The sequence below is a fragment of the Ovis canadensis genome, chromosome 6 (genome assembly GCF_042477335.2).
Source record: "Ovis canadensis isolate MfBH-ARS-UI-01 breed Bighorn chromosome 6, ARS-UI_OviCan_v2, whole genome shotgun sequence".
NCBI classification, from domain to species: domain Eukaryota; kingdom Metazoa; phylum Chordata; class Mammalia; order Artiodactyla; family Bovidae; genus Ovis; species Ovis canadensis.
Genome location: NC_091250.1, coordinates 112,578,465 through 112,605,543, shown reverse-complemented (window position 1 = coordinate 112,605,543; position 27,079 = coordinate 112,578,465). Strand labels below are relative to the sequence as shown.

Below are 27,079 nucleotides of genomic sequence, written 5' to 3'. Positions count from 1 at the left end.
TAGTTTGGACTGATGACGAATGAGAAGTCGGTTAGAAGCTTCTGAGAAAAATTTTCCCATCTTGAAAAAATAATACTGTTACCATGGGGCACTGTGAGGACTGTCTATCTTGGCAAGAGCTGTTCCGTCTTCCTGGGACCATAGGTGGGGCAGCCCCAAGTACCAGGCTGCCAAGTTGGAGATGGCATCGGGGAATAACCCAAGAGGGCCTGGGGCCTTCCTGATAGCACTGAGCTGAACTCACCACAGAGCCTCTTGACCTTGGGACTTCTTGCCATATGAAACAAATTTCCTTATCATTGAAGACCTTTTAAATTGGTTTAATAATTAATAGTAGCCTCCCACGTCTAACTTATGACCTCATCATTTTTACTCTCATATTTTCCTACCCAGCATGTATCACATATATAGTTAATGCAATGTTTATTTGTTTGACGTCTGGTTCCCCTTCTGGATTCTCAAGTGCTGAGATTGCCTGATGACTTTGTTCATCATTGAATTCTCAGATTTTTGTACTGGACCGGAGTCATAGAAACTGCTCAAGCACATTTGGGGGAAGAATGAATAAAGAGCTCAAACATGGTCCCTTTTTTCCTCCTCTTCCTCACCCTCCACCTTGTTCTCTACAATTCAGCATTGTTGACAGAGCCCAGGATCACCAGGAAGGAACCCAAGCTCTCCCTCAGACTCAGGCCCTGGGCAGCAGCCTGCACTCCATCAGTACCTTTCAAGTTTTATCTCAAGGAACAGTAATAAAATACATATTACAGGGCTGAGCCAGTACACACACACATTTACATACTTAACTAAAACCAAAGGTTTATAGAGCATATTTACTTGTATTATGTATAATGTCCCTGATATTTTTATCCTATTCTAGTTCATTAAGAAATGCAACTTCTGGCCCCAAACACCAATTTTTAGACCCATTAACTAGCTACACAGCGCCCACCCCCAACCTCCCCCAAGAACTAAATTAAATGCAAGGACTTTGAAAATCTCTGATTTTCTCTTTTTTTGTTTAACTGTTCATAAAAATCCAGGCCATTGACTTAAATGGCCATTATTACAGTGACTTAATGACTTCATTATTTTCTTTTTCCTGTGGAATTCTTTTCCTTCCCCATGTCCTCCAGTTGGGCTATTTCGAGGACCTGTGTGAAATGGAAAGACTCTGGCATATGTTCCTGAAAAACTACTCTGTACTTCGGCTTTTTTTTTTTTTTTTTTCCAGTTAGCGGCACAGAACACACACACAAAAACCAGGACTACATCTTCCCTTCTTTGAAATGTAATGGCCCTATTCAACATATTTTACGTGGGCCCAGTTTCTCTATAAGTTTATGTATGTCCTAGTGCAGACCCGGGTTCCATGAGTCCCACTGCCCCCACTGTGGTTTAAAACCCAAAGGAGCTGGGTTCCAACATTCTCTAGAGGCGCGTGAATAGACCCTCACTGTACTTCCCTTTCCTGCGCACAGAGACTGTCCTTGTCTTCCGCGGATTTTACCAGTGAAATTCCTCTGGAGGCAGGAGCAAGGGGCACAAGCTACACGGAGATCTCACAACTCCAGGGCACAGCAAATAATGCGGTGGGGGTTTTATATATATATTTAGAAAACCATAATGTGAGCCTCAGGGGGAAAACAAAACAAAACAAAACATGCAATCAAAAGGCGACGGGGAGAGCATTACCAGCTCGGGTGATCAAGAGGGCTCCCTGACAGGAGACCTACAGACTCCGAAGGTCCCTGGAAACTCGGTGCAAACCGAAGCCCCCTCCTCGCATCATGTGAACGGGCAAACTACAGGCAAGCTATATGGCTCCAGAGTCCGGAAAAGAACGCGTGGCCACTCTGCTCCGGGGTCACATGTCTTCTAGAAGGGCACTCGTGTGACAGCGGAGAAGAGCACGTCCAGGGTACGTGTGCCTGTTTGTGCTCTGGGAGCAAAGGCGAGGTGGGAGACAGCTTGCAGAGAAAACAAACCTGGGGTTGGGGCTGGGTCGGGGTGGGGGCCTGGTATGGGGCTGGGGGTGGGGAGGAGAGAGGCAGGAAAAGGAAAAGGTGAACATCTCCCTGAACTTTCCTCTCCCCTCTTCCCAGACACTTGAAATAGAAATAATAATAACAACATGATTTTTTTTTTTTTTTGCTACAACCGCGATGTTATCTCCCTCCTTAAGTTGCCCCACTCTGGAGGGGATGGGTATAAAGTGCAAACTGCGGCTGTCGCTGCTGGCGTTTCTCGAGAGTAAAGGTTGGGGCCGGTGCGAGTGCGCGCGCGGGTGACCCCACCTCCAGGGAAGCCGGCTCCCTGCTCTTGCCCGCTACCGCCCCGACTGACCCCCACCCCCTCCTTCTCCTCCTCGCCTCTCCTCCTTCCTTTCCTCCCTCCCTCCCTCTCCCTCCCCTCGCGTCTCCTCTGCACCGGCCCCCGCGGTGGAGCCAGGCGGCAGCACCCGAGCCGCCGCAGCTCCTGCCCGCAGAGCGCTCGCCGGCCACCCGGCTTCCACGTAGCCCGAGTGGCGGCGCCGGCAGCCCCGGGCCCGCGCCCCGCGCCCCGCGCCCGGCCGGGGCTGGCTACACTGACCCGCGCCCGGCTGGGGCGCCGCGGGCGGCTGGGGAGGCAGGGCGGCGAAGGAGCGGACGCCGAGACGCAGGGGCGGCGGCGGCGCCGAGGGGACCAGCTGCGCACCTGGAAAGTTACCCGGCTGTCTGGTGAGGCTGGCGGGCGGGGGGCTAGGGCCGCCGGGGTGGGGGCAAGGGTCCGGGTGCGCGCGGGTGCCGGCTGGGCGCGCGGTGCGCCTGGGTTCCACACCCAGCGGCTCCGGCGCCTGGGCTGCTGGCGTGTGGACGTGTGCACGCGGTGCGTTGGCTCCGTGGTGGCAGCCGGCCGGGAGCTCCCGGAGGCAGAGGGAGGCTACTGGATTTCCAGAAGCTCGACTGGGGAAGGGAGGGGCGCGCTCAGCCCGGGTCGGGAGTCTTCGGGTTCCCACGCCTTTAGCCCGGGGCGGCCGGCGAGACTGCTGCTCGGGGCTGGGGGCTTGGCGAGGCCGTCAGGGCGTGCGCTCCCGGCTCCGCTTCTCCAAGCTCCGGGCAGGGAGGCAAGGACTTGGGCGAGGACTTGTAAACTTGTGTGGGTGTCCTGTGTCACTCTCGGCACCTTGAGGCGCTTTCACTTTTTTTTTTTTTTTTTTGCTCTGTTTTTCTTGATGAAACAAGAGCGAGCAAAAACGAATCTGTCACTTTGGAGATGAGCGAAAAAGCAAGGGGCTCAAGTTTGAGAACTAGGGTACAGATGCATGGCAGTTGACCCTGGCTGAAGATACAAAGAAACCACGCAGGCAGAATGAACAGGTAGAAAGGATGACGCTCTGTTCATCTCGTCGCCTAAGTGCCCAGGGGCCTCTTTATGGAGGAAGCCAGCGGCAGACACCTACCTGCCTGCGCTCCCCTTCCCCCAACAGTTCCTCAGAAATTCTCTTTTCTTTGCAAGTTTCTATGTAACTCTTGGAGAAGGCGAGCATCCCACATAACATACAGCGGCTGTTGTCAGTACTACTGCTTAGCTTTTACACAGGAGGGTAGAAGATCATATGGTAGAGAATTCTCTTTGTAGAATTAGATAGAGGCTACCTTCCCCATTGGAACATTGCGCAACTAAAATAAAGGACTTAAAAAGATGGTACAGAGAGAGCTTTCTGTTTTACCTGAAATGCTGCATTTCAGTCCTCTGAAATCCTTACCAGTGAGGGCTAATCCACCTCCCAGTGCAGGCCTATGTTGCCTGGATGCTGCCCAAGTCTTTTGATCCCATATTGCCTCACTTCCTCTAGGCTATTTTCCCTATCAGTTATCTCCTCATCTCCTCTGTTTTCATCTTCTCTGTATTCACTGGTTCATTATTTCAGTCTTACAGGTACTCTCAAGTTTTCACTTTTCTAAAAATCCACTGCATGAACCATGGTACCATTTTGAAGTCCCTACTCTCAGTGTCAGCTCTTTCCAGGGTTCTTGGTAATCTGGTTTCTATCCCAGGTCTTCTGTGAAAGAAGAAGACTTTATTTTCAGCATATTTCCTTCTGATCTCATTTGCTGTGATAGGTCTGTGGGTTGTCAACTGCAGCCTGCTCACTTCTTGGAAATCTTACCTTTATGGATTTATTTTATCTTTCTGGATTTCTTATTGTTCCTTCTCTGTCGTTATTTGCATCTCCTCCTCCTCTTCTCCTATAAATATTATTCACAAGTAGCATCTAAATGTACAAACACAACAACAGAGTCATTTCCCCCTTTTTCCCTTAGTGATCTCATTTATTAATACTCGTGGGACTTCAGCTCTTACTTCTATCAAGTATTCTTTTGCCTTGATCTTTCTTCTTTTCTGCCCTCTGCTAGACATTTCCACCTTGATGATCCACAGGCACTTCAACAAACTCAACAACTGTATATATGGACTCATCTTCCCCTTACAGCATGCTGTTCTCTTGACTGTGCTCAGTGTCACAGTGCCTAGCCCATAGATGGTGCTCTACTCGTTTTTAATGAATGAATGAGTTCATAGTACTGCCTTCCTTCCAGCCTGCCAAGATCAAAACATTGGAATCTTTTTTTGACTCCCGTCTTGTGTGCACCCATTTAATTACTACATGCTTCCCTGGTGGCTCAGACAGTAAAGAATCTGCTTGCAATATAAGGGACCTGGATTCGATCCCTGGGTTGGGAAGACCCCCTGGAGAAAGGAATGGCTACCTACTCCGGTATTCTTGCCTGGAGAATCCCATGGACAGAGAAGCCTGGTGGGCTGCAGTCCATGGATTCCAAAGAGTTGGACATGACTGAGCAATCAATACTTTATACTACTTTTATTTTAGAAATTCTGTCCCTGCAGTATTACTCCGACTGTCTTTTATAGTTAATCCCTCTGTATCCTCTCCCTAACACAATATCTTCTTCTTACCATGTCTAGTTTTCCTCTCATACTCCATATAGACCTGAACATTCTTCCTCTTTTCATTGCCTGTCTCTTCGACACCTTTATCTACCTCTTCAGCTTCAGCCTCTACTTATGATTGCTAAGTATTTTCAGCTCCCCTTTTTGAGTTGCTAGTTCCTCATTTCTTACCACCTACTGAACTTCTTGACCTCAGAGTTTCCGCAGGTTCCACAAGCTGTCCAAAATCACATTCACTGTCATATCCCTCAAATCTGCCCCTCGTTTTGGTTAATAACGGCAACTCTCCTACCCAGTTGCTGCAATGGAAACTTCTAAATCTTTCTTCTTCTTGTGCGTGTATATTAAGTCGCTTCAGTTGTGTCTGACTTTTTGTGACCCTATGGATTGTAGCCCACCATGGTCCTCTGTCCATGGGATTCTCCAGGCAAGAAATACTGGAGTGGATTTGGCATGCCCTCCTCCAGGGGATCTTTCCAACCCAGGGATCGAACCTGTGTCTCTTATGTCTCCTGCCTTGGCAGGTAGGTTCTTTACCACTAGTGCCACCTGGGAAGCCCATTCTTCTTATCATTGCTCAAATTCCATCAGCTACCATCTCCGGATCTACACCTATAAAACTGCATTTCTGTGTATTTACCTACTTACCTGCGATTGTGGCCCCTGAAAATAGCTGAATGGAATGCCACAACATATGAGATATGTCGTATTTATACAAGTCACTGTAAACATTCTGAGGGATGTTTACATGGGGGGTGATGTGGTTTGGGGCACTGCAAGATACAGCCTCAGGAGTAGCTGAAACTTTGGCACAATAAGAAGCTCATATGACTGCCTGACAAGAGAAAGTAAGTCCCCAATTTAAGAGGCCATGGTCAAAGAAAACAAGCAAAAGATTCAAAACTGAGCCCAAGCTTAATAGTCACAAGGTCAGATGCTTTTAATTGTGTAATTGATATGAAATTGAGCTCTTTCTCACAAGGGCAACTCTTTGTGTTTGCTTCAGGCAGGAGCAGCAGGGTTTATATACTCAGTGATGTTTAATTATTTTCTAAAAGACATTTGGTGAGACAAGTTAAGAGTAACACCAGATGCCTCGGTTTCATATCTACTTAAAAAACTATCTGGAGAAGCCTGCATAATTCATGTGACTTCAGGCTAACCTGCCCATTTCATGAAAAAGAACCTTTTCTACTTTTCGTGATTTATTGAAAGGAAGGCAATTGCAGAGTTTTTGCCTTTAGCCATATCTTTGGCCAAATACTCTATGATAGTGTTTTTCTCTTTTGGCTACCATGGAAATGGTCCATTTTTTCTTGAGTTCCAGATATTAGGATAGGGTTGACATTCTTTTCTGATGTTTTGTCATCCCCTTTTACTTGGATTGATGTAGTAGCCTGATTTTGTATTTTTTCCTCTAAGCTCTTTTCACTCTGTTTCATATTAATTGCCAGAAAATCTGTTTGTTTGTTTTTTTTTTCTAAAGAACAAACCTGACCATATTACTTGAAAAAAGCTAGACCTACACTAAAATCCAGATACCATAAATGGCATATGAAAATTTTCAGTATTTTATTCTGGTTTCTTCCTTTTTCAACTTTACTTCTTAGCACTCTCCTTCACCATCATAGATTTCAGCCTGGTCCCTGAATATACTATCAACTTCCTTGCATTCATTCCTAGTACGTGTTTTGTTTTTTAATTAATAGAATTTCTTTTTTTTAGAGCAGTTTTAGGTTTGCAGAAAAATAAGGTAAAAAACATGGAGAGGTTCCATAGTCTTCCCTCCCCTTTCCTATTCTTAACATCTTGAATCGGCGCGATAAATTTTTTTTTTTTACAACTGATGAGCAAATATGGAAATTATTAACTGAAGTCCATAGTTTACATTAGAGTTTGCTCTTTTTGTTGTTCAGTTCTGTAGGCTTGGACAAATATTTAATGACATGTATCCACCGGAACAACATCATACAGAATAGCTTCAGTGCCCAATAATTCCCCCGAAATCCATCTGTTCATTCCTGTCTCCCTCTCTCCAGTCTCCTGGAAACCACTCTTCTTTTTACTGTCTCCAGATTTCATCTTTTCCTAGACTGTCATACAAGAGTTAACATACAGGTTTTACTGACTTCTTTCACTTTGCAATCTGCCTTTAAAATTCCTCCATGACTTTTCAGGGCTTGATAGTTATTACTTTTCACCATGGAATAATAGTCCATGGTCTGTATACATCATAGTTTGTTCATCCATCCATTGAAGGACATTTAAGTGCTTGCAAGCTTTGGCAGCTATGAGTAAAACCACTGTAGACATCTGTGTACTGTTTTTGGTGAGCGCTTGTATTTTCATATTAGTTGGATAAATACCAGGGAGCATGGGTATCTCATTGTTTTAATTTGAGATTCCCTAATGATATTTGGTATTGAGCATCATTTCATATCCTTATACGCTACATGTGTATCTTCTTTTTTTGTTTAAATCTTTTGCCCATTTTCCAGCTCGATTGTTTGCTTTCCTGTTGTTGAATATTAAGAATTCCTCATGTATTTTGGATAGTAGTTCTTTATTAGATATGTGTTTTCTAAATTCTTTCTCCTAGTTTGTGGCTTTTTGTTTCTTCTTCTTCTTCTTTTTTTTTTTTTTGCAGAGAAGAAGTTATTAATTTTAATCACATCCAACTTATCAATTTTCCTCATCATAAATTGTGCTTTCAGTGTTTTATCTCAAAAGTCATCACTAAACTCAAGATCACTTCCATTTTTTTCCTGTTGTCTACTAGGAGTTTTATAGTTTGTGTTTCACAAATTTTGAGGATTTTGATCCATTTTGAACTAATTTTTGTAGCAGATAAATCTTTTTCTAGATTCATTGTTTTGGCATATGGGTTTCCGGTTGTTCCAATACAGTTTATTTAAAGAGACTATTCTTTCCCCATTGAATTATCTTTGCTCCTTTATAAAAGATCAGTTGACTAAATTTTTGTCAGTTTGTTTCTGGGCTCTCTATTCTGTACCATTGATCTATTTGTTTATGCTTTCACCAATACATTTTCTTGATTATTGCAGCCTTATGTAAGTCTTGAAGTCTGGTAGTACCAGCTTTCTGACTTTGTTTTCCAATAAGGTCTTGTTGCTTTAGTATATATTTGTTGATCAATAAGTTTTTCCACTAAAATGAGTTATTTTATTGGGTGAATAATGTTAACAGTAATAACAATAGTAATATTTAATGCTTATCAAACACTCACTATATATCAAGCACTGTGCTAAATTCTTATCATGATTTATCTCATTTAACCCTCTAATGACTGTAAATGGTATGCAGCATTATTTTATCTGTCCATCTGTCTATGTGTCTGTCTGTCTCTTCCGTCATTCACACTCATGCCCAATATCATGGCCAAGGGCATATGAATACTAATCGAAAGTGCTTACACTGGGACTCTGACTCAATAACATTAGCGAGCACTGCACCATCTCCTGTATTTACAGATATATATATCAGAATCCAGATGGGTAGAGAGAAACATAGATACTATCTCGATCAGAGCCGAGATTTTGGTTTCAAACTACTTTAGAGCTGGAGGGAAAACAGACAACAAAGGCTAATTCCTGCCACACTGCTGTCAGGTGTTAATCGGCTTGCAGGAGCCTCCACAGTTGGTTTTCCTTTTCCCGTGTCTCTTCTAATTACCTCTGCTGCATGGCATTTCCTACATCACAATTAAATTAATGTAATAATAATTTATAACTTTATATAGTTTTCCTCTCTTTTCCTAAATGCCCCTGCTCATTATATTCCTCGTTCCTGTCCCTGGCTGCAGAAGAACATCTCCTTCAAAGTGAACTACGTTTTTTTGTTGTTATTGTTGTTTTTGCCTTCAGAGATATTTAGATGGGCCCTTTTGGTTTGAGGTTTTCAGTGCAACCTGTGTAAATAGATAGAGGCTGCATGAAGGAATTGCAGAGGGGGAGTCCCTGCAGTCCTAGAACCTGGGCTGGGACATTCACGAAGCTTTCTATTCTCCGTCTTTTCGTGGGGCTTCTCTTCACTGGGAGGGTATCCCAGGATGTTTGTTCCAGAATGACTTTTTCCCTTAATCCAGACAGAGTAAGCACACCCCTCTCTCTCACCCCAATAATTTTCATCCTTAAAACCCTCTTGTCTGGAAGACATCCAGTCTACTAGAGTTCTTTCCCATTCAGTAATGAGGCCCTCTGGACACTTCCTCACACCAAGTCACCAAGTGCCTTGCTAGTCACATCCTATAAAAGCTACTTGGTGCCTACTACACACCAGATAGGGCGTCCCTCATAGCTCAGTCCGTAAAGAATCAGCCTGCAATACTGGAGATCTGGGTTCGATTCCTGGGTGAGGAAGAGCCCCTGGAGAAGGAAATGGCAACCCACTCCAGTATTCTTGCCTTGAGAATCCCATGAATAGAGGAGCCTGACGGGCTCCAGTTCATGGGGTTGTAAGAATCTGACATAGTGACTAAACCACCACACGCCAGATAATGCACAGGATACCTTACAAGCATAATCTTCATAATAAATCTATAAGATGAATATATCCACCTTCTAGATTAGAAAATTGAGAAATTGAAGTAATTTATAGAAGGTTACACAGCTGGGAAAAGGCAGGTTGTTTTCTTACCCTGGCTGGCTTGATTCCGTTGCTTATGTTAAATCCTGATCTTTGTCTCCATGCTTATTTCTTATGCTTTGAAAACAAACAAACAAACTCATAGAAAAAGAGATCAGATTTGTGGTTACCAGAGGTGGGGAGGAGGTAGGATGCAGGCAATCAAAAGGTACAGACATCCAGTTGCAAGATAATTAAGTATTAGGGGTGTCATACACAATATGATAAATATAACTAACACTGCTATGTTATAAATGGTATATATGAAAAGCTGTTAAGAGAAGAAATCCCAAGAGTTCTCATCACAAGGAAAATTTTTTTCTATTTCTTTAATTTTGTATCCGTGTGAGATGATGGATGTTCTTTAAAATTCGTGTGGTAATCATTTTGTGATATGTATAAGTTACATCATTATGCTGTAAGCCTTACCTTTATACGGTACTGTATGTCAATTGTATTTCAATAAAGCCAGAAGGAAAAAAATCCTGATCTTTATCTCCAAGGTCATTTCTTCTTACTTTAAACGCTGTTCTCTGATTATAAGAATGATCTAAGAACCTATAGTTGCTAGATAGATAGGACAACATCCTGTGGTTCAATTGAGACTAGTAATACATATTTGAGAAATGGCTTTTCTCTCTTAATGACTGATACAGACAGGAAAGAAAATGAGTCTAATTAGGTTTTATGAAGCCAGTCACTCGAAGCTTTGGATTGAGAGACGCCAAAATTGAAATAGGTGAACTAAGAAATCAGACTTAGTATTTATTGAGTCCTTTGGTAGCTTCCTTACATATCTTAAATTAGTGACCTGGAAGATGGGTTAGTTATTTCACTTCATTTCATCTCTCTTTGGAATTCTAAACTGTTCCAAAGATTTATTCAGTTTGCAAATTGATGTCTTTAAAACCACAGAATAGTTGGATATTTAAAATGGATAACCAACAAGGACCTACTGTAGAGCATATGGAACTCTGCTCAATGTTATGTGGCAGTCTGGATGAGAGGGGAGTTTGGGGAGGATGGATACATGTATTAATATATGTATGGCTGAATCCCTTTGCTGTTCACCTGAAACTATTACCACATTTTTTGTTAATCCACTACACCCCAACGCGAAATAAAAATTTTAAAAACAAGCAAACAAAAGCCAGAGAATAGCTGGGCTTTTGGGAGGATTTAACCACCTATACCTAATTGTGGTTCGAGTTTGCAAAATTATTGAATTAGCACAGAATGTTTTGACTACCATACCTAGAGCAAAAATGATCCTAAGCCTTTTCATATTTAGAATGCTAGAACTCTTCTCTGTGTTGAATTTGACTTCAAATTCTTAGACTGTGCCCCTGGTATAGTACATGACACTTAGTTAGGTCTTAGGAAGCAATTGTTTCTATAAATAAAGAATGAATTGTTAGTTTAGTTTAATATTAGGTTTAAAAGTTTTTGTGCTTACTTTTGTTCTTTATAAGACAATTTCTTTTCCCCCACCCATTCTTCTCCCTTTATCCTGCCTTGGATTAGAAATGCTTGTCCATGAATCAGAAAAGCATGTCTAGAAAATATTTCACTGCTGCATGTTAAAAACTTGTGCACACATTAATTTAAGGTCCCTTTGGGGGTACCCTTCTTATGCTTGTCATTCAGAATCTCATTCAAGTGTATTCTCAAGTCCCAATCTAATGTTTTCTTTATTGGTTATTCAGGTTACCTTGGTGTCCAGGGCCACATCTTTGAATTCTAGTCTCCTTAACCTTTTTATATATTCCTAATATATAAGAACAGTAAATGCTGCCAAGTCAACAGAAGCTTAAAGGTTAAACCTGCCACATCTCTGCAACATATTAAGGCAAGTCTCAGGAGGCTGGTGTTTATTAATGTCTACTTTGAACCTGAGTTCTATGAAGAATGTCTGGGTATTGCAAGATTGCTTTTATAAGTATATTTCTTTTCTGTTTCTACCATTTATCTTAGGTGACCTGCATTAGCTACTGGGATGCATCTGTTTGAAACTTAGAGGCTGTTTGTGTCTTTGTCTTTGTTGTCTTAGTTTTAGAGGTCACAGGGATTCTGGTAGAGCCAGTGAAATCTGTTTAAGCATTTCATTTCTCTCTGAGCTTGAAACTTGGAGAGAGAGAGAGAGTGAGGAAAGAATATGTGGGATTTATAACTTCAAAGTTCCATCATTTTCTTCATATATTAGATAATGAGCGTCATTCAAACTTAGTTTACAAGTTTCTTGGGTGATGGCTGTCAAAAATCACACACACAAAAGTATAGAATTTCAATAGCTAGCCTAAAAAGACTTAAACCTTATGATACTTAATCAAAGCAGTATTTTCCAGTCTTCAGCCTTTTGAGTTCTTTTTTGATTTTGCTCATATGTGTTTATTAACCACAGATGATTTCTTTTCTGTTTTCATTGACTTGACTCAGGAAAGCTAAATGCCTAACTAAACCTCAAATTTTTCTGGTGCCAACTATTTACAATTTGTAATGAATGTTAAAACAAATACATATCTATTGAACCAAAAAGAAATGTTTCTGAATCAACTAAAATCTTGCCTCACATTCCCCAATCTGCATTTTACCTCCTGAGACTTACTGGAGGAGTAACTAACTGCTTTGGGGCCTACACTGAGGATATTCTTTTCAGGAAAATAGAGCATTGGACCATAGGTTGTCATTTTTGGGGACAATCTTGGTTTTGGGATATAAAGTAAAGAATATCAAATAATCCCCATCCTTGTTTTTACCTTCTGGTAACTGCCATCCAGCAGCTTCCCAGATGGCCTTAGTGCTAAAGAGCCTTAGTGCTAAAGAGCTAATCCAGGAGATGTAAGAGACACAGGTTCGATCCCTGGGTAAGGAAGATCCCCTGGAGGAGGGCCTGGCAACCCACTCCAATATTCTTGCCTGGAGAATCCTATGGACAGAGGACTAAGTCCATGGGGTTGTAAAGAGTCAGACCCGACTGAAGTGACTTAGCATGCAGGCACCCATGCACAAACTGCCATCCACATGTTTGTAATGGTGAGTATTGTCAGAAAAGCCAAACTTAGGTTCGATGCATGAGACAAGGTGCTCAGGGCTGGTGCACTGGGATGACCCTGAGGGATGGGATGGGGAGGGAGGTGGGAGGGAGGGTCAGGATGGGGGACACATGTACACCCATGGCTGATTCATGTGAATGAATGGCAAAAACCACGACAATATTGTAATTAGCCTCCAATTAAAAAATATATAAAAATACATATAAAAAAAGAAAAGCCAAACTTAATAGGCACCTACAGCTGGAGAAAAGTGCTAATGAGGCAACCCCAGCTCTGCCTCCTCCCACCCCGGAATGCAGATGTGTTGTTTTCTAAATCAGGGGAAGCTTTCTCAGTGGAGCTGCTCAGGGAGCTGTGAACATCGTGACATTAACAAGCCCCTGCTGCAGTAGTTGCTCCTTGGCATTCTGTCTTGGCCATGCTGACATCCGCATGGCGGTTCTGTTGTGACGCTTTTGACAGCTGTCCAGAGAGAGCGGGCAGAGAGAACAGCAGGTAAGGCAGGCCGTTTGTGCAAAATGCTTAGGTGTGATGCTTTTGCCAGCAATGGGATGGGAGAGAAGGAACCCAAGCGCCAGCCCCTCCTCAGGGAGGAACCAATGAAATCAATCCATGGCTTTCCTTCTGGAAGGGTGGGGAATTTATTGCTTACCGGAGAGCCATGAGTCCTGTGTTTCCATTTATGAAACAGAGTAGAGCAAGAGGAGCAAGAGGGTGCTGCTGGAAAGTGAAACTCCAAGGCATGCAGTGTGTGCTAAGTTGCTTCAGTCGTATCTGACTCTTTGTGACCCTATGGGCCATAGCCTGCCAGGCTCCTCTATCTCCAGGCAAGAATTCTGGAGTGGGTTGGCATGCTGTCCTCCAGGAGATCTTCCCGACCCAGGGATCGAACACTCATCTCATATTTCCCGCATTGGCAGGCGGGTTCTTTACCACTAGCGCCACCTGGGAAGCCGGAAACTCCACTAGGTAACCTCCGATTCTGTGCCCTCTCTCAGGTCCTTGAGCAAAATGGGAAATGGTTCGGTGAAACCCAAACACTCCAAGAATCCAGATGGGCACCCCGGGAACCTCACCGCCAGCGCCCTCCGGAGCAGGGTGACAGAGCTGGAAAGAGAGCTGAGAAGGAAGGATGCTGAGATCCAGGAGCGGGAGTACCACCTGAAGGAGCTGCGGGAGCAGCTGTCCAAACAGACTGTGGCCATCGCGGAGCTCACGGAGGAGCTCCAGAACAAATGCATCCAGCTGAACAAGCTTCAGGATGTGGTGCACCTGCAGGGAGGAAGCCTGCCCCGGGCGTCCCCGGACAAAGTGCCTCTTGAGGTTCAGCGGAAGACCTCAGGATTGGTCTCCCTCCACAGCAGGAGGGGAGCGAAGGCTGGAGTGTCCGCCGAGCCAACCACCCGAACCTATGACCTCAACAAACCCCCCGAATTTTCCTTTGAGAAAGCAAGAGTCAGAAAGGACTCCAGGTAAGATGTTCCCCCAGCTTTTTGGCTCCGAATGCGTTCATGTGATGAAACGTTAGAGTGCTATTTAGTGAGTCTCCTCAGTGGACAAGAGTGTATGAACCTTTTCAGATTTTGGATAGAGGGGCTGAGGAAGTGGTTTGCTTTGCAACAAAGTCTCCCTTGAATCAGGACTTCTCTTGAAAGCAGAACTTGTGCTGTACCTCGACTTTGATTCCTGATTTGTATAACCAAGGAGCTGAGCTTACAAAAGTCATTTCTGTGATCTTGAAAACCCTAGGGGAGTGAAAAGGTAGTTTTAGGAAGACTACCCTTGTCTCTTCCTATAGAAGTGGACTTAACGGTGTACACAAAGCACACAGTATTAATATGTATAGCAAAAGTCACTTCTTAGCACTTCTGTCTGTAAGAGTCATGAAAAAGGGATAAGATGGTACCTCTAAGGGGGATGAATTCATTCATTCATCCCACAGTTTCACCTGAGCACTGCCCTCTGCCAGCCTCTGTGTTAGATGCTAAGTATATATTAGTGAATAAATAGACACAGAGCCTCTCTCTTGCGGGGATGGTATACATAGAAACAAGTAAACACTGTATAATTGTTAATTGAGACAAATTATATGATGAAACAGACAGCATAGTGGGTGGTATCTGGGGTTGGGGGTGAGAAGGGCAAGGAGGCAACAGAATTAGGATTGTCACAGAGGCCAGGCAGAAGAGGTGACCTTGAACTGAGACCCAAAGAAGAAAAAGGAACAGACCAGGTGGAGCATTTCAGGCATGGGCAACAATTACAAGCTAGAAGTAATTTTAAAATTAAGGATCTTTAAAAGAAATGTAATTATTTACCACAACCTTCTTGTGTGTGCATGTGTGTATGTATGTATGTGTGTGTGGGGGTGTGTCTTTTTCTGGCTAAAGATTGAATTTCCTAACCAGCAAAGATTGACTAGAAACATCATGAATCAGAGTCTCCTTTCTGCACTGTTTTTCAGTGAGTAAAATTTCTTAGTTGAAATTAGATATTTTGCCTTGATTGTCTTGTCTGAGCCTGGATCACTCTTTCAAAATGTAAGATTTGTGAAATGAGAACAGCTTTTAATTTATTCACATATGAGTTATGTAAATCAAGATAAAACATCTGACTTAAACAAATAAGTGATTAATTTTGACAACAGGATTATAAAGGGAGGTTTAATTCATCAGTTTGTTGACCGTGCTTGGCACATAGTGAATGATCGATAAATATTTGTTAAGGAAACAAGTCATGCTGGAGTATTAATCATAATACTGTGTGTCTGAAAGAATCTGTTTAATATTGGCGTTTAGAAGAGTTTTTTTTTTTTTAAGCCAAGAGTTTATTTATTTGTTGGTTTAGAAAAGTCTTATCTATTCCTATTGCAAACATAATAATTATTTCTTTTTAATGATATGAATTCAGAAATTATAAATGCTGCTTACAAACTTATACTTGTTTTTCAATTGAGCATCATGGTATGTTCTCTTTTGATGTATAAGGTATATGTGTACATAATAATTATCATATATTATGCATTATATTGAGGCTTCCCACGTGGCTTTGTGGTAAAGAATCTGCCTGCCAATGCAGGAGACACAAGAGACTTGGGTTCAATCCCTGGGCCAGGAAGATCCCCTGGAGGAGGAAATGGAAACCTACTCCTCCAGTATTCTTGCCTCAGAAATCCCATGTACAGAGGAGGCTGGTGGGCTGCAGTCCATGGGGTTGCAGAGTCCAACATGACTGAGACTGAACGTGCACACATACATTGTATTACTGTATAGTGTTGGTTGCTGTTGAATCACTAGATTGTGTCCAACTCTTTGTGACCCCATGGACTGCAGCACACTGGGCTTCCTGTCCTTCACAGTCTCCTGGAGTTGGCTTAAACTCATGTCCATTGAGTTAGTGATGCTAACCAACCATCTGCATTGTCCACTTCTGCCCTCAGTCTTTCCCAGCATCAGGGTCTTTTCTAATGAATCGGCTCTTTGCATCAGGTGGATAAAGTATTGGCGCTTCAGCTTCAGCATCAGTCCTTCTAATGAGTATTCAGAGTTGATTTCCTTTAGGATTGATTGGTTTGATCTCCTAGCTGTCCAGGAGACTGCCGAGAGTCTTCTCCAGCACCGCAATTTGAAAGCATCAATTCTTCAGCACTCAACCTTTAGGGTCCAACTCTCACATCTGTACCTGACTACTGGAAAAAACATAGCTTTGACTATATGAACCTTTGTCGGCAAAGTGATGTCTCTGCTTTTTAATATGCTGTCTAGGTTTGTCATAGCTTTCCTTTTAAGGAGCAAGCATCTTTTAATTTCATGGCTGCAGACATAGTCTGCAGTGATTTTGGAGCCCAAGAAAATCTGTCCCTGCTTCCACATTTCCCCTTCTATTTGCCATGAAGTGATGGGACTGGATGCCATGATCTTAGTTTTTTAAATGTTGAGTTTTAAGCCAGCTTTTCACTATCCTCTTTCAAGAGTCTCTTTAGTTTCTCCTCACTTTCTGTCATTAGGGTGGTAGCATCTGCATATCTGAGGTTGTTGATATTTCTCCTGGCAAACTTTACTGTATATACGAGCCCATCGCTATCTGGAAAAATTTCAGTGGGTAATTAATATATTGTGCTTACGTATAGTATACATAATTTTTGCAGGTAATAATTTTTGTTGGTAAATGATATATTGTGCTTATGTAAGGTATATGTATATGTATACCTTATACATATATATGTATGTATACCTTACATAAGCACAATGTATCATGCACGTATACTATACATAAGCACAATATATTATTTACCCACAGAAATTCTTTCAGATAGAAATGTGCTTGTATATCTAGAAGTGTGAGAGAATGTAATAGCAATTCATCTTCTTTTACCATCTTCCTACATCTCCCACGAGATTTTACCTCATGAAGGAAGATTTTCAATTACTTTGTTCCAAAGATTTATGTCCATTTGAGTATTTATACCAGTATTTATGTCCATTTGAGTATATATACCAGAAGTATTTCTGGTGTTAGGTAATGAAACCACTCTAGATAAATGCATTCCTCTTGATTTTTATAAGCTCTATTATAACAAGATAAAGGAAATCAGCAGCTAGGCACAGTTCACTGTTGAGCCAAATCGCCTCTGTAGTGAGTGGGACACAGAAGAGGAAAGACATTATAGCCCTTGAGTAAGGATGAGCAATGATTCCCCTCAAACATCTTAAAGGCAAGCCCAAGAGTACAAGTTTGCATTAGGGACAAGATGAAGAAAGAGGATAATTGATTCTGTAATGATTAAATCCTAAAAAGACCAGATTAAATCCTTTATGTCTTCATAATCCCTTTATGCTTTCATAGAGCCTTTTGGTTCTAAATGGAAAAACTAATTAGAATATGGGAGCTACTCTTTTTCATTGACTGGTTTTTGTTTTATTTCCCCTTGTAGACATTTATGCTTCAATTTTCCCTTCCAAAAAGTCTTTTCCCTTAAGTCTGGAATAATGGGTTAAACACAGATAGCTAACATCACCAATTCAGAGATTTAAAGTAGTCCAGTTTTTTGAAAGTTTTCAGTATTAAAATTCACTTTCCATTTTCCAGTAGTTCCAGCTTGAGGGAAAGGCTTTAAGTAAAGTTTGAATATTTTAATTCATAAATTTTGTAAGAAATAACTTTCTAGAAGTTAGAAAAGATAGGATTGGCGTTCACTGATACAATGATTATGGACAGTATCCATTGTTTGGGCTACTTTTCCAAGCAACTCCTATTAGACATTAGAGAATTTTCAGATATCAGTCAAAATGGTGCCTTCATTTGTTGGGTTGGCCAAAAAGTTTATTAGAGTTTTTCTGTAAGATGGTTCAGAAAAACCCAAACTAACTTTTTGGCCAACCCGGTATTTTTAGGTTCTCATGATTTATTTGTTGAACTTTATAAAGGTTTCTGGCTGAGTTCATGACTAATCTTGTCTCTGCTAATATGTGCCAACTACATTTTGGATCAGGTCCCCCTCTACACCCTCAATCTGAAAGCCATTGGGTGTCTAATTTGTCTTTTTGTCAAAAAGGTGGTCTCTGATGAGTACTTAACGATGAGCAAGAAAGTGAGGGGAGACTCCTGCAGTCAACAGCATGAGGGACATAGGCAGGACTGAGAGAAACCAGAGAAGAACATCTGAGGGAAATGATACATGTGGAACGTGGAGGTTCAGATTCAGGAATTCATGAGAGACTCTCAAACCCATGTCACCACAGTCTGTGAGTTTGCAGAGGCCCCTGGGCTCAAATGTACTATAAATGGCAAGTGAACCTAAGCAATTGCCAGGCAGCCCACTCATGTCATCTCTGTGTACTTATAGGACCTGAAGGGGTAGCTTAAATGGTATAGTTACACCTCCCTGCTTTACTTGGAGGAACTTGTATGCTCTAGTGGCATTGGAGAACTCTTGAAATTTGTCTTTTGCAAAATTCAAAAGGCTACTTTTTAAGATCGGGTTCTAGAGTAACCCAGTGCTGTCCCAGAGAATTTTCTGCAGTGATGGAAATGTCCTATAACCTGTGTTGCCTGATACAGTAGCCAATAGCATATATGCGGCTGTTGAGCCCTAGACATGTGGCCAGTGCCCTGAGGAATTGAATTTTTAGTTTCAACTTATTCTAAGATTAGATAACCACATGGGTCTAATGACCACTGTATTGGATACTGCATTTCTGGCTGATGTAGTTTCAACTGTAACCGCTATCTCCTGAGATTGGAATAATGACCTAGTGATGTTTGGGGAGAACTTTATAGACAAGATAAGACCTGTGTTCAGTATCATGACAGAGTCATAGAAAGTGAGAATGAGCTGGTTGAATTGGGGTGGATACCATGTCATCTTCAACTGCATAAATCTGCAATTGATCACAGTCTTTCATAGGGATGCGGCTGTGTGTCCACTGACCACTTGAGATCATCAAAAGCACACAGCCGTGTGGGCACGTAGCCCATTTTATAGATCCTCAGCCTTACTGAACTATCACAAATCATGATGAGTCAGAGCATTACAGTATATCAAATACTCTGATCTCTGACTTAAATTTATTATGATAACTATAGAAGATTTTGGAGAAGGAAATGGCAACCTATTCCAGTGTTCTTGCCTGGAGAATCCCAGGGACGGGGGAGCCTGGTGGGCTGCCATCTATGGGGTTGCAGAGTTGGATATGACTGAAGTGACTTAGCAGCAGTAGAAGAATAGAAGATTTAGAGCTGGAAGAACCTTAGAGGTTGTTTCATGCTTCTCCCCTACTGGAGAAGTGAGGAAACAGGTGCAGGGGAGTTGCAGAATAGGCCATGGTAAGTGGCAGAGCTGAGATTAGAACCCAAGATTCTTGACTTTGAAATCAGTTTTTTTCTCTCCAAAAGCCTCGTATTACTTGAAAACTGGATTTTCCTCTTGGTGGATGTCAAGCTCAAAGACACTACCAAGCCAAAGAGCGGGAGAAGGAAGGATTTATTCCTTGCAGCAGTAAAGAGAGCACCGGGGATATTTCTCAAAGCAGTAGGTCCCTAACAGCAAAACTGGGCAAGTTTTAAGCTAAGGGTGCCTGCGTATTTATGAACAGACTTGAGCTGCTGCTGCTGCTGCTAAGTCGCTTCAGTCGTGTCCAACTCTGTGCGACCCCATGGACTGCAGCCTACCAGGCTCCTCCTCCCATGGGATTTTCCAGGTAAGAGTACTGGAGTGGGTTGCCATTGCCTTCTCCGACAGACTTGAGCAGTGTGTGCCTATTCATGGAGGGCCTGGAACAGAGGCAAATTCAGCACAGAGTTGGAGCAAAGACTGAGAGAGTCCTGGCTCTAGCTGATTAAAATCAACAAAGGTCAGCAAAGGTCCACATCATCATTCCTTAGGTTCCAGTCAGTCTGGTGGTTGAAACTCAAGGGAGTTTTGGATCCTGCAAAATGGTTCAAGAATGTGTTTCAGTCTGATCTTTATTTTTGAAATAGAACCTGGGAATCTTTACAACTGATTTATTGTCTCTGATATGGTTAAGTTATATTCTGGCCTGATGGAGAGCAAGGATTGGGACCAGGCTTAGATCACAAAATGGTTTAAGGCTTAAAATGTCTTCTCTTATGTCAGCAAGTGATAGCTGGTTCTCTTCTCCTAGGGGTCCCCGACCCTATCTGCTTACACATGTGTTCTTAAAGCAACCCACAAAGATTATAGGCCTCCAGTCAGGTTAGTTTGGGCACCAGTCTGCTCTATTTTGATAGGCCCTATTCTCTGGTAGGAAGAACAATGGTGCTTCCTGGCTTCTTCCAAGCAGAGTTGAGTGGAGCTTATCCGTTTCATTAATATTCACCAGGTGCTGGATCCTCAGAGTTCAGGCCTGTGTGAAAAAGACACAGAGAATGGTTTTGATCTGGTGATACAGACTGTGATATATCTGGAGGGGCATGAATGGGTTCCAAAATGAGCACAGTGCTTCTCAAGGCTGCGAACTGAATATCAAGGGCAAAGGTGGGCAAGAAAGAGCTCAGATCGCGTTTCTGTCCGTGTTTGACCTGCCTCGAACACCAAGACAACCATGTCTCCAGAGGTCAGACCTTTTACTGAAATTAAATTTTCCGTCTATGTAGACATTGTTTAGCAAACTTCAGCACCGGCAGAACAAAATTACAAGCTCATGCAGAATGTCTGGTGGAACACAGGCAGATTAATCAGAGACATCTGGCAAGTTGCTGGTATGACTGCCTTTCACTAAGAACACTTAAACTATCATTTGAAACTATTGTTCTTCTTTGAAAAGGAAAGATAAAACAAAGACTTGCTGTTTGACTTCAGATGTTGACTCTAGTGTTGGGAAGGACAATTAGTCTCATTTGTCACTCCCACCCCAGGAGCAGAATAGGTAAAAGTGGAACATGCTCGTGAGTCACCCTTTTAAACAAGATATGGAAAAACAGCAAGGAAGAGTATGTTTGTTATCATTTGTTCTTCGTGTCTAAAGCAGTGCTGAACATTTCAATCTGCCTTCTAAAAATGCGGCTCTTCTACTGAGCAAAAGTATTTCCATGGAATGAGCATGATTATAGTAATAACAACATTTATACATCACTAATGATATGCCAGACACCACTCTGAGTGCTTCACAAATATGGAATTATTTAATCCTCAAAGTAAACATATGAGATGTATATTAGTATTATCACAGTCATAATAGATATGATTATTATATACCATTTTATATATGAGAAAACTGAGGCATACAAAATTAAATAATTGCCTGAGGTTACACAGCTTTTACTATTGGAAATGGGATTCAAAACCAAGAAATGTGCCATCTATTCGAGGGACTTCCTTGGTGATCTAGTGGCTAAGACTGTGCTCCCAATGCAGGGGGCCCAGGTTCGATCCCTGGTCAGGGAACTAGGTCGCATATGCTGCAGCTAGACCCAATGCAGCCAAATAAATAAATATTTTTAAAAAAGTCTGTTCAGAGCAAAGACTGTGTGTCACAGAACCATCTTAAATATCTTGTAATAACCTCAACTGGAAAAGAATCTGAAAAAGAACATTTATATACATATTTATATATTATATATGTATACATATACACACATGCTGAATTACTTTTGCTGTATCAGTTCAGTTCGGTTCAGTCACTCAGTCATGTCCGATTCTTTGTGACCCCATGAACTGCAGCATGCCAGGCCTCCCTGTCCATCACCAACTCCTGGAGTTTATCCAAACTCATGTCCATTGAGTCGGTGATGCCATCCAGCCATCTCATCCTCTGTTGTCCCCTTTTCCTCCTGCCCTCAATCTTTCCCAGCATCAGGGTCTTTTCCAATGAGTCAGCTCTTCTCATCAGGTGGCCAAAATATTGGAGTTTCAGCTTCAGCATCAGTCCTTCCAATGAACACCCAAGACTGATCTCTTTTAGGATGGACTGGTTGGATCTCCTTGCAGTCCAAGGGACTCTCAAGAGTCTTCTCCAACACCACAGTTCAAAAGCATTAATTCTTCAGTGTTCAGCCTTCCTTACAGTCCAACTCTCACATCCATACATGACTATAGGAAAACCATAGTCTTGACTAGACGAAGCTTTGTGGGCAAAGTAATGTCTCTGTTTTTTAATATGCTCTCTAGGTTGGTCATAACTTTCCTTCCAAGGGGTAAGCATCTTTTAATTTCATGGCTGCAATCACCATTTACAGTGATTTTGGAGCCCCCAAAATAAAGTCTGCCACGGTTTCCACTGTTTCCCATTCTATTTGCCTTGAAGTGATGGGACCAGATGTCACGATCTTCGTTTTCTGATTGTTGAGCTTTAAGCCAACTTTTTCTCTCTGCTCTTGTACTTTCATCAAGAGGCTCTTTAGTTCTTCTTCACTTTCTGCCATAAGGGTGGTGTCATCTGCATATCTGAGGTTATTGATATTTCTCCCGGCAATCTTGATTCCAGCCCAGCATTTCTCATGATGTACTCTGCATATAAGTTAAATAAGCAGGGTGACAATATACTGCCTTGATGTACTCCTTTTCCTGTTTGGAACCAGTCTGTTGTCCCATGTCCAGTTCTAACTGTTGCTTCCTGGCCTGCATATAGGTTTCTCAAGAGGCAGGTCAGGTGGTCTGGTATTCAAGTCAAGTATACTCCAAAAAGACAAAAAAGTTCATTATAACAAATATACCAAAATGAAAATTAGAGGAGGGTTCTTTATATTTTAGTTGGTTGGCCTTATAAAAAATTAGATATATAGTTAGAAAGAAAGAAAGTGAAGTTGCTCAGTCATGTCTGATTCTTGGAGACCCCAAGGACTGTAGCCCACCAGGCTCCTCTGTCCATGGGATTCTCCAGGCAAGCATGCTGGAGTGGGTTGCCATTTCCTTCTCCAGTGATCTTCCTGACCCAGGGATTGAACCCGGGTCTCTCTCATTACAGGCAGATGCTTTACCTACCCTCTGAGCCACCAGATAGACACATTTCTATTTTTTTTTGATATGGTTGCAAACAGCTCCCTGCTATTGTTATTTCTTCCTGAAAACTGTACTTCGAGAAAGTGATGCCCTGTTATCAGTTTGCAGTGGAGGAAATTTTTGCTGAGTGTGGAAGGGAAACAAACTTTTTTTTATTCCAAGAGGTAGTGGCTTAGATGTTGCTGTTATGAGAGGGTCTTTATTTACATTTTACATAGATTATTGAGGATTTTTAAGAGTGTATGTACAGACTTAATTATTAGTTGGACAGTTAACAACATTCATGCATATGCTTGTGACTATTGTCTTAACCTATGTCTTCAGACAAGCAAAAAAAAAAAAAAAATGAAGCTCTCAGTAAATACAAGGGAAGGAAAAAGAGAAAGGTCCAGTTGTGAGGTGATATGATGGCCATGAAGCTGTGAGTGAAAGGATCTGGATTCTGTGTCCACTAAAAGTCAGAATGCTTGAAATCAGAAGTTTATGTTTAATAGCAGTAACGTGCATTTAGACGTCCAGATCAGAGCTGGCTACTCAGGAACTGGGTGAGAAGACCAAGTGTTTGGCTAACTGCTAGAGGTCTGTAGTTTTCTGTTTATTATCTCATGGAGACTGGAAGTTGGTGTTAACTTTAACCTTAGACTAAAGGTGAAATGAAAGGTCAGAGGCATTCAACAGCTTGCTCAAGGTCATCTGCTGAACCAAGTTGCCAGTGCAAAATCTGCCTGGTGGGGAAAGGTGTGTTCTCTAGCACTGTGTGCAGCCTGCAAACTGAATGGTTCCCCTTGGGGTTGGGCAGTGGTGGGGGAAGGGATGGCAGTGCTTTTCAAGTCAGCACCCAGCCCCTGTCACTTCCTACCCTGCCTTTTCTTCCTTTAGAAGCCAAAGGGCGTGGGCTCTTCTCCCCCTGCACCTCACTGAGTCCTCTGTCAACCGCTCAAATTACCTTCAGCTTGGTTTATAGTCTCACTCTGTTCCTTCTCGCTTTATCCTCACGTCTCCCAGTCTATCAGTCGCTAGATATTAGAGAAAATGTTTAATTATGCGTCAGGAAACATTCAGGACTTGAGGACTAATCATTGTGAAGAATCAAAAATCTAAGCGCTTTTTCTAAGTACCAAGCTAACTCGGAGCCCCCTTGCCCTCCCCTGACGTTTGATATTCCTGAGTTATAGCATGTTCTGTGATGTTTTTATATTACGCAAAACCCACAGCCATTTTTAACCCAATATCCTTGGCTGGGTAATTCCCTTTACGTCTTCAGATGAACACATTCAGTTCAGTTCAACAAATGTTTATTGAGTATTGAATTCTTTAATTTTGTTGTTTTCTTTCTTAGTTCTTTTTGTCTTCTCTCCCTCATTTCTTTCACTTACATGTTTATTTTGTTTGCTCCTAATTTTCTTCCACTACCAGCATTAGACTAGTATCAGTGGCCGTAAGTACTAATTTCTAGTACCTAATACAGGCCAGGCAAGCCTGCTGGGTGAGTGTTATTGTATAAGGCTTACCAAGCATAAGTAACTAGCCCATGTTGGTCTTCAGTAGCTCCTGAAGCTGGGTAACCATCACCTAGATGCTGAGACAGCTGCCACGTAATCAGAACAACTCTGAAACCTGCACTCATTATATTTTGCCTGCTCTCTTTTTAATTTATAGGATATTTATAGCAGTTTGTGGATCTGCTTGCCTCTAAATAAGTTACTCCAGGTGAATATAGCAGGGCTGACTTTGTTTTTTTCTTTATTGGTGTATAGTTGATTTAAAATGTGTAGTTTCTGCTGTACAGTAAAGTGAATCATTTATACATATATCCACTCTTTTTTAGATTCATTTCCTATATAAATCATTGAAAAAGTGAAAGTGTTAGTTGCTCAGTTCAGTTCAGTTCAGTCGCTCAGTCATGTCCGACTCTTTGCGACCCCATGAATTGCAGCACACCAGGCCTCCCTGTCTATCACCGTCTCCCGGAGTTCACTCAGACTCATGTCCGTAGAGTCCGTGATGCCATCCAGCCATCTCGTCCTGGGTCGTCCCCTTCTCCTCCTGCCCCTAATCTCTCCCAGCATCAGAGCCTTTTCCAATGAGTCAACACTCAGTCGTGTCTTATTCTGCAACTCCATGGACTATACCCTGAAAGACTCCTCTGTCCATGGAGTTCTCCAGGCAAGAATACTGGAGTGGGTAACCATTTCTCTGTCTAGGGGATCTTCCTGACCCAGGCATCAAACCCAGGTCTCCTGCATTGCAGATGGAGTCTTTACTGTTTGAGCCACCAGGGAAGACCATAGTCATTGCAGAGTATTAAGCAGAGTTCCGTGCTATACAGCAGGTCCTTATTCGTATCCTTTTATAGCTAGTAGTAGGTATATGTCAATCCCAATCTCCCAGTTTCTCTCTCCTTCCCCACCACCTTTCCCCCTGGTAACCATAAGTTTGTTTTCTGTATCTGTGACTCGATTTTGGTTTTGTAAGTTCATTTGTACGATTAGATTTCACATATAAGTGATATAATTTGATGTTTGTCTTTCTCTGTCTGACTTGGTATTATCATCGCTAGGCCCATCCATGTTGCTTCAAATGGCATTATTTCTTTCTTTTTGATGGCTGAGTAATATTCCATGGCATAGATGTACCACATCTTCTTTATCCATTTCTCTGTTAATGGACATTTGGGTTGCTTCCATGTCCTGGCTATTGTAAATAGATAGGAGGTTTGGCTTTGAATGACTGTCCTGGGGAATTGGCAGGGCCTGGGGGACTGGGCAGAGCCACTTATGACTTTTAAGTGTCTTCTGAAATGAGTTACTCTTTTCTGACCCATTTTTTCCTTCACACACATTTCATGCCATTCCAGACACTGCCCATTTCCTTGCTAGAGTGCCAGGAGAGAGTGTGGCAGAAATAGTGTGAATGAGAAGACAGTGGCCTTTTCTCTTAGCCTGTCCAATCAGAGAGAGGCATCATCACTGACTTCTGCCAGTGCAGTCAGTTTCCAGAGCTGCCAAGTCTAAGCAGTTTAGCTCCCATCACTGACTTTTTCTAGCATTTTAAACTGCAGTTGAATTCTCAAGAAGAGGGAAAAAATCTAAAGCCAAGGAAAAGTTTTTAGACTCTGGGGGTACCTTCTATGTAGAAGATACATTTGTTGTAATTATCTTTTAGCTAAACTTTTTTCTTTTTTAAAGTCTTATTTTAAGGTAGTTTGTCTGCTCTCCTCCATGCCAACTTTCCTTAGAAGCATTGCTGAGTTGTAGATTTTTCAGCGTAGTCTTGCTTGACAAAGTTTTTTGTTTTTCAAGATCTATGGTCAGGAATGGCCAGGAGATAATTTATATGTAATTCATATTAAAGTGTGAAGGATCAGGAACTCCTGATTTCCTTTTAATTCTTCTAGGAGTATTTGTTTGTCATGACACATTCATTGTAATTAGTAAATTTCAGGCACCAATTTTTATCAAGCTCTGAGAAATGTGGAAGAAAGATTGGTAGCTTCTAGTCTCTTCTCTCCAGATGAGGTGAGAAAAAGAGAAGAAAAAAGTGAGCAGGGAAAGATACTATTTGATATTTCTTGGAACTAGAAACTCAAGAGAAACTCTGGTGTGTTCGTTTTCTATTGTTGGATAACAAGTTATCACAGATTTAGCAGCTTAAAGCAATGCATATTTGTTATCTTATCATTTCTGTGGGTCAGGAGTCAAGGCTATGAGGTCATCTGCTCAGAGTTTCACAAGGCTGCATTCAAGGTATCCTTTTTACTGGTATCCACCAGTATCCTTTTTAGTGCTTTCTCTAAAAGGAGGATGTCCTTCTTTAAGCTCCAGTGATTGTTGACAGAATTCAGTGCCTTGTGGTGGTAGGACTGAGGTGCCCATTTTCTTGCTGGCTGTCAGCCAGGGGCTGCTCTCAATTCCTGGTGTGAGGTCTGCCCACAGTTCCTGGTCCCATATGTCCTACACAGGGGCCA

General features: G+C 42.1%; 1 protein-coding gene across 1 annotated transcript in view; it reads left to right on the top strand.

The window, feature by feature from the left end:
- Nucleotides 1-2,245: 2,245 nt before the first annotated feature.
- Nucleotides 2,246-27,079, top strand: part of PRKG2 (protein kinase cGMP-dependent 2) — a 132,402-nt gene continuing 107,568 nt past the window's right edge. The window contains exons 1-2 of the mRNA XM_069593207.1: nucleotides 2,246-2,720; nucleotides 13,652-14,125. Coding sequence (XP_069449308.1) covers nucleotides 13,665-14,125 — 461 coding nt within the window. The 5' untranslated portion in view covers nucleotides 2,246-2,720; nucleotides 13,652-13,664. The remainder of the gene's footprint in view (nucleotides 2,721-13,651; nucleotides 14,126-27,079) is intronic.